Raw genomic sequence first — 8,123 nt, 5'->3', positions numbered from 1 at the left:
AAGGAAGGAAGGAAGGAAGGAAGGAAGGAAGGAAGGAAGGAAGGAAGGAAGGAAGGAAGGAAGGTAGAGAGTTACAATAGATACACCTCTGACCAGGTGTGCTGGTGCACAACTCTAACCCCAGCACCCTGGAAATAGAGGCAGGGGAATTTTGAGGTTGAGGGTGAGGTCAGCCTCAGCTTCCTATTAACTTCAAGGCTAGCCTGGGGCCATGTGAGAATTTGTCTCAATAAGCAAACAAGCAAATAAAATTACCTCTCTGATGGTCAGTTGTCAACTTGATGGGACTTAGAATTACCCAGGAGACACACTTCTGGGAGTGTCTGTGAGGAATTTTCTAGATTGGGTTAAGTGAAGGTCCACCCTAAATGAGGCTGGCACTGGTCCATGGGTTGGGGTCCTGGACCGACTGCACAGACGGCAGAAAGCAAGCTGAGCACCAGCCTTCCTCCTTCTCTTTCCTGACTGTGGAGGTAATGTGACCTCATGCTCCTGCCGCCGTGTCTTCCTGCCGCCACAGACTGTACCCTCAAACTGTGAGCCAAAATAACCCTTCTCGCAAATCGCTCCCAACACGCATCCTGGTCACATAACACAAAAAGTAACTGATGCTGTCTCTCTCTGGAGTCTAAGCTGGTCCAAGCTGCCGCAGACCGTCCTTGTTCCTCAACAGATCCCCATGCAGGGACTGGCTCAAACAAGCACTGGGTTATAATGGAGACAGAAGACAGCGTGACAGAGCGAGTGGCTGTGTGAGCGGGTGGATGAAAATCCACACTCTGTCCGCATTCTGCTGCAGGTCCATGCTGACTTGGCTATCTCTCTAGTGTTTCTTTACATTGAGTGATTGTCCAGCCCTTCAAGGCCCCATCAAGTGGGCCTCTTGGCAAATATGCTATACCCAGAGTCCAGGGAGGAGATCCTATGGCTTGGTTTGGGTCCACTCACCTGTGTGGATGTAGGTGTGTTTCTTCATGTCCGACTTCTGGTGGAAGCGCTTCCCACAGAACTGGCAGGGGTAGGGCCGCGTGTCCGAGTGGATGAGCAGGTGGGTAGACAGGGTGGACGAGCGCTTGAAGGCTTTGCCACACATCCGGCACTCGAAGCTACGCTCCTGCCGGAGGAAACGAGGCCCTGGGGGGTCAGGTACAGGTGGGGCCTCGAGGCCCGGGACAGCCAAGCTGGGCGCAGGACTGGACCCGGCAGGGACGCCCTGAGAAAGAGGACACTCCGTTGGGGTGGCCTCCAGGGCAGGGTCTAGAGGAGCCTGTTTCTGCTTCCCCAGCTTAGACTGAAGCTGGGGCCTGACTGGCTTCTTATGAGATAGTTCCTTGTGCCTTTCATGGTATACTTCTCAAAATAAGCCTCAAGGTGTGTTAGCTGACTGACAGATGAAACCACTCATCTAAATATTTTAGGATTTCACCAGTAACCCAGAAAGAGTTCCTCTTGGCTGGGACAGTGAAGTGCTGAGTCAGTTAAGTTAAGACAGGCTCTCACGAAGCCCAGCTTGGACCTTGAACTTGCTGTGTAGGTAATGATGACCTTGAACTTCTGGTCCTCCTGCCTCCACCTCCTGAGTTGCTGTTCTGTACACAACCATTCCTGGTTCATTTGGTGTTGGACCTCCTGTATGCTAGACACCCCTTCCAGCCTAGCAGCCCTATGATTTGGGGTGAGCCAATTAGCTTGGTGTTGGTAGATTTCTTCATTTGTGGGTATTGGGGCAGTTCTAGCAGTAGCCTGGATGGGCTGTGGGAGGTTGGGAAGTTGAAGACAGGGCCAGCTCCCAGTTTATTGCTGAGGGATAGAAGCTCCTGGGGTCATTTCCCACCATTACTATCTACCCAGGCACTAGTAATCCACTTCCATCAGGCTTATATAACCTCCCTGGAATCGGGTAGAGAGCTGGAGAGATACGTGTTCCACTCTGGAAAGGGATGGGTCCCAAGGTTGGATCCCAACTGACAGAGATAAGTGGGGTAAGCTATGCATTTAAACCTAACTCTAACATTCTGAGAATTGAGGATGCCTTCAGGGCCACCCAGCACATAGGATGCTTTCCTGGTCTCACAGACATACTCTAGGCCCCCATCCCCAAATCCCCAGAGCTTCTTCTGACAAGATGTGAAACCAGTTCAGCCCATCAGAGACCCAGTATGTTAGAAGATTCAGACTCAGGAACGCAAGTAGTGAGTTGTCCCTGCTCCCCGCCCAATTTGTGTCACCTTCAGCCTTTTTCAGCTGCTCACCTGGGAATGGACATGCGTGTGCTGCTCTAAGCTCACAGCGTGGCCGAAGGTTTTGCCACAGATGTCACAGGCAAAGGGCCGGGTTCCACTGTGAGAGCGGCGGACGTGCACTTCTAGCCCATGAGGGGTAGAGAAGACCTGAGACAGAGCGGAGGGTCAGGCCCCTGGAAGGAGGCAGGCCACGGGCCCAGCTCCTGAGCAGGATGGAGCAGGAAAGAGAACTGCATTGGCTGTAGTGGCGTTTCATTTGGATTTTAATAAATAAAGCTTGCCTGAAGATCAGAGAGCAAAACATCCCCAATGATCAGCCTTGCAGACCAGGCAGTGGTAACACACACCCTTAATCCCAGTAGCCACACTAGTTGTCATAGAAACTGGGCAGTGCATGCCTTTAATCCCAGTGGTACATGCCTTTAATCCCAGCCCTAGAGAGGATTATAAGGCGGAAGGAGACATCTCTCAGTCTCAGTCTCATTCTGAGATTCTTGGAGGTGGGAGTGCCATTTCGGACTGAGTTAAAGGTAAGAGCCAGTGGCTGGCTGTTTTGCTTTTCTGACCTTCAGGTTGCACCCCAAATTCTTTCTGTGAGTTTTTATTAATTGTGCATCAATTAATCAAAAGGTCCTGCTGTTCTTCTGTTGTGTGTCCCAGGGAGTCTTCTTACCTCTCTGTGACAGTCCCCTGTCTATACAACGGAAGCTATAGGAGGGCTCCAGAAGGCCCCTCCAGCCCTCACGCCACTCCCGCCCGTCACTCACCTTGTTGCACTTGACACAGTGGTAAGTGTCCATGCCCGGAGAGTAGCGGAGGCTGAAGTCCAAGGGGGACTCGGTGCTGGGCACGAGGGGGCTGCCATAGAGCCTCACGGAGCGCTCCAGAAAAGCTGACTGCATGGTAGAAGGGGTCTGTTGGTAGCTGTGGTTGTAGGAGGAGGCCAGGGTATCCCAAGAGAAGCTGGGCTTGTAGAAAGGGGGTGACTCAGAGACCGGCGACTCTCCATCCTGGGGTTGGGATGTCACCAGTGGTCCCTCTGTGTAAAGACACATGTGGATGATTTATTGTAGGGATTTACATTTAACTTTCTATTTATCTAAGTGTGCACCATGTGTGTTGGTGCCCTCAGAGGCTGGAAGAGGGTGCAGGGCACTCTAACTGGAGCTACAGGCAGCTATAAGCAGCCTTGTGATGCTCGGGTCCTGGAAGGGCAGCAGACGTTCCTAACTGCCATGCCATGTCTCTGACCACCAGGTGACTAATTGTTTGTTTATAGACAGGGTCTCTCTGCATAGCCTTGGGTGTCCTAGAACTCTCTATGTAGACCAGTCTGGCTTTCAATTTACGAAGATCAGCCTGCCTCTTACCTCCCGAGTGCTGCTGGGATCGAAGGTGTGCGCCACCACCACTTGGTTCAGGCAGTTAATTTTGAAATAAGGTGGCCCAGTGCTCCATCTGTGACCTCCTGTTGCGGGTTCCAGTGTGCACCCCCAATATGCACCATTGCTGTAAGTCTTCACTGCAGTTTCAGCCCCTGCACCCTAGGCCACCACCTGGCCACCACCCTATAGACCTCTGCCTCACACCCACAGCTCAAAAGCTCTCATCTGGAGCAAGTGTCTGACCGGAAGTGTACAGCAGAAGCAGAGAGCCCGGGCAGCATCCAGTGACCTCTCCGGCCCTCCGCAGCTTCATGACCGCAAGAAGTCCTACCACAGAGGCCAATTTCTTTCCTCTCTGGCACTCACAGGAGGCAGTGGGGACCCCCAGCTGGGTACCTGGGGCTGAGGCCATCTTGGGCAGGCTCTGGTCCAGCAGCATCTCCCGCTCCTGTTTGACTGCCTTCCAGTCCAGGGTCTGACTTGGGAGTAGTGTGTCCAGGACAGGGCTGCTACTCAGGATATGCTCTTTCACCACTGTGGGGAAACAAGACCCAAGAGTCACCACCTACAGTTCTGGAATGTCTGCAGGAGCAAGAGGCACCATGTTTCCAGAGAGAGGGAGAGCAGGGGCACACACCTACTGCTGCTCACACCAGATCCTCCGCCCGGCATGGGGAGAGGTAAGGAAACCCAGAGCACCTGACCTCAGATCTCAGTTGGATTCACGTGTCCATAACTGGCTCCAAGCTTGATGCTCCCAGAACCCAAATGCTAGAGGAGATGAGCATTTCATCCACTCATTCATTCAGTCAGTCAGTCAGTCAGTCAGTCAGTCAGTCAGTCAGTCAAGCAGCAGCAGCATCCAGACAGAGAGCCAAGTGGGCACGGGGTGGGGTCTAGCCTGAGCTCAAACTCACCAGGAATTACAACAGGAGGCCAGACCAGGTCATCGTCCTGTGCACGGGGCTGGTGGTAGGTGTGCGCCTTCTTACTCTTCACTAGAAAGGACCGTGGCATTTTTTCAGAGTGTGGGCCACACCTGCAAGGAGGAAGAGGGTGGGAGTGGCTAAGAGTGACCAGCACCATTCCTTTGGGCTTTGGAGTCTCCTCCAGATATCAAAGACACCCTACCCTGCCCTGGGTTGTATAATTTCCCCAAAAGTTCACATTCCCCTGGCACCCGTGAATGCCACATCAAGTTAAGATGTGACTGGAGATAGGCCTTGCACCCAGAATGACCAATGACCCTATAAGAAGAGGGAAACCTGGGTGCAGGGAGAACTGCTTGTGTATCGGAAACAGGACTGAGGGATGCTAAGGACGACTGACTGCTTCCAAGAGCTGGGAGAGACCCAAGAAGTGGCTTTCTTGGAACCTACAGAAGGAACCAAACTTACTGATACTTTGACTTTGATCATCTGGCCCCCCAGAACTGTGAATTAGTCACAGGCAAAATATACTCATGCTTAGCAATTAGAGTCAGCCTGGACTGTACAGGGAAGCAGAAGAGAGGATGGAGCTGGGGTCTCTGAAGCAGACACACTGGACCCCAGTTCTGGAAGTTATACTTGCAGGGCTGGGGGTGCAGCTCAGTTGGTAGAGTGCACGCATGAAGCAATGGTTTCAACCGCTGCGTAAAACCGGGTATGATGGTGCATGCTTATAATCCCAGCTTTGGGGAAGTGGAGGCAGGAGGATCAATAGTTCAAAGTCACCCTCAGCTATAAAGCGAGCTCAGAGCCAGCCCTGTCTAAAACAAACAAGAAGAGCTGTTCTTGAGTTGCAGTTGGACACACTTAGAGAGATCACACAATCTGAGCTTAGATTTTTACATGAAAAGGCTCATGGAGAAGCCAGGTGTGGTAGTGCATGCCTTTAGTCTCAGCACTCAGGAGGCCGAGGTTGTTGGAGATCCCCAAGATCAAAACCAGTCTGGTCTATAGAGTGGTTGCAGACCAGCCAAGACCACATAGTGAGATCCTGTCTCAAAAACAATCCCCCCACATTCCCCACCTAAAGAAACTCATAGGGAGAGACCCTCAGTTTGCCTGTTGTTCAATTCGTCTACTTCTCTGGGCTAATTTCCTTTACTTAAGGTGTGCTATCCAGCTGGAATGCTGGTGAGGACCCCAGGTTTTCAGTCCTGCTTTTGGCAGGGGTTGAGGAGGGAATACTTACAGAGGAACTTAGAGCAACTGAGACAAGGGGAACCTTAACTGTAAACCTTTATTGCCCGGCAGGCTGAGAGCGGCTGCGGTCACACCTTCAGCCTATACTCTACTCTCCAGAAAGGGAGGGGATTTCTGTCTGTGAATCATGGGAAAAGGCCTAAGGCGATCCATCCGCTACACCTGGAGGTTTGCTGTTTTCTCACAGGTGGAGATAAAGAGGTGAGTGCCCATCAATTCAAGCACTGGGTATCATCACTTAACTTCCTAGTTGGGTTTAGGGGAGAGTTTGAGGATCAAATGAGCCAAAGGACTGGCTCAGGTCAGAAGCTCCTGCTGGGTCCTCTATGGTCGCCCTCCCACAGATGACCTATGTCTCTGCCCTAGCCTGTGCGGTGCTTTCACAGCCCTGGGAGACAGAGAGCCCCCTTCGGAGTCCTCCATCTTCCCTGTACTCCAGACTGTTCAAGCTGAAAATCGAGAGCCTGGGAGGAGTCCCACCCCCACCCAGGACCAGCCACCCGCTGAAGGCTGCATCTGTGATACGCCCAGCAATGGCGGGAAAAGGATTTGGCCCGCGACTGAACAACAGTGCAAACTAGGCGATAAGACCTCAGCTCAGACCGGGGTGGGAGGCAAGATTAGGAAGGACAGCTTGGAGCTTAGTCTCAAGTTACTCCTGTCCCAGGGGGTGAACCTCAAGTCTGCTTCCCCCTGGCCTAGAGCCCCGCTGGGGAGTATCAGTGGTTGGTAGCCAGGCAGGTCCAGCCTTCTTTGCTGTGGCCCCTGTGTGCAGATCAGCTAATAGGGGGAACTAATTCAATGCCAGGCATTGCTGGGAGCAAGAAAAGGCCTTGAGTGTGCAAGATGCACTGGCAGGCACCTAGGCTGAGTCATCACGTGGCATCTCCACTCACTGAGCAGGAGCTGAAGGGGCCAGGAGGGAAGCTTGGCTCAGCCCAGCAGGTGTACTCTAAGGATGAACCAGAGAGCTGGCACAAGTTCAAGGCCCTCCATTCTCTGAACTCTAAAACGAAGGATGGGACTTAGACTCTTGGGTCCATTCCACTGAGAGATTCTCAGGTCTCTAAACAAAGGATTTGGAGGGGCGGCTGCTCTTTCTGGTACACACATCAGCCACGACCTTATCTTCCAGGGACAGCCTTCCTCCCCTGCCCCCTTCCCCTCCTGGGTTCTCCTTTCCTCCCCCTTCTGAATCTTTCCAGCTCTTCACTTGAGGGGCTCTAAACCCTGAAAGGATGAAGGTGGGTGGGAAGTGTTGGAAGGGCTGGGTTCTCCTCCATCTTTGTTCTGGGAAGACCTCAAGAGCCACGATCTATCAAAAGCTGATCCATTTTTTTTTACATACATTATTTTCTTAGGAAATCAACTAAAACCAAGATGCACCCTAAAGTAGTCAAGATAGGGCAAAGGGAAAAAGAGTTGACGGTAACCAGGGTCTGCCTTTGCCTGCCTAAGCACCTTCAGTGAAGCCCTATTCCATCCGTCTCTCACAGAAGAGAAGCTGCCTTCGAGCCTACGCCAGGCAGAACAGGCCATACGGACCCAGGACCTCCTACTCACAGCAAGGAGACAGCAGTTACTCAGTGTGGTCTCTGTGCCACAGGTTGTGCCAAGGCCTTTCATGCCAGGTCCTCACTGAGACACACAGCTGCTGCACCAAGGAGGAAAAGAAGCCATGGTCTCAGCCCCGCTCCGTGTCACTGGCAAGAGGGAAGTAGGAAGTGTCCTCAGATGGCAGGTGGGGAATCTCAAGACTTAGAGAGGATGTTGGCTTCTCCAAGGTCAGGGCAGAGCCAAACCTAGGGCTACTGTCCTGTTTGGATTTGACTCCCTGCCCACCGTCCTCCCCCCAATACCATCTGGGCCCCTCACAATAGTCACTGGTATAGACTACAGCACCAAAAGAAAGTGGGAGCTAGAGCAAAAAGTCATATTCCTCTGACCCCCAAAAAACCCCACTCAGGGTCCAGACCAGCTTCAGATGGAAGATATAAGAACAGACTTCCTTAAAGCTAGTTTTGCTTGTGGACCAGAGTTAAGGGTGACCCGAGGTAAACCGACCAAAAGCCAGGGCAACACAGGACCATGACCTCCAGCATCCTAAGCACTTACTGTGTGCCTTATGCTCACTTGGAAAGCAAGAGGTCCTGTTTTTTTTTTTTTTTTCATGACTTTTCTGAGAAACTGGGGCCTGGGTGTTCCTCTCAGTGAGGTGGTGGCCTTAGAGTCTATAAAAAAATTCTGAGCAAGCCAAAGCAACATTGGCCAAAACCATTGTGGAAAAGAAAGGGTTTTTTTTTTTT

The 8,123-nt window shown here is 52.1% G+C and overlaps 1 protein-coding gene across 3 annotated transcripts in view; it reads right to left on the bottom strand.

Annotated features, from left to right (window-relative positions):
• Nucleotides 1-4,645, bottom strand: part of Gfi1b (growth factor independent 1B transcriptional repressor) — a 5,289-nt gene extending 644 nt beyond the window's left edge. The window contains exons 1-5 of one of the 3 annotated variants that reach the window (XM_026789387.1): nt 4,546-4,645; nt 4,025-4,162; nt 3,011-3,282; nt 2,253-2,390; nt 949-1,213 (exon numbers count right to left, since the gene is read on the bottom strand). In XM_026789387.1, the coding sequence (XP_026645188.1) occupies nt 949-1,213; nt 2,253-2,390; nt 3,011-3,282; nt 4,025-4,162; nt 4,546-4,645 (913 nt within the window). The remainder of the gene's footprint in view (nt 1-948; nt 1,214-2,252; nt 2,391-3,010; nt 3,283-4,024; nt 4,163-4,545) is intronic. The other 2 variants (XM_026789392.1, XM_005346188.2) reach the window with 2 other exon arrangements.
• Between the last annotated feature and the right edge of the window lie 3,478 nt (nt 4,646-8,123).

Source organism: Microtus ochrogaster, chromosome 4 (genome assembly GCF_000317375.1).
Source record: "Microtus ochrogaster isolate Prairie Vole_2 chromosome 4, MicOch1.0, whole genome shotgun sequence".
Lineage (NCBI taxonomy): Eukaryota > Metazoa > Chordata > Mammalia > Rodentia > Cricetidae > Microtus > Microtus ochrogaster.
This window is presented reverse-complemented; position numbering and strand designations above follow the sequence as displayed.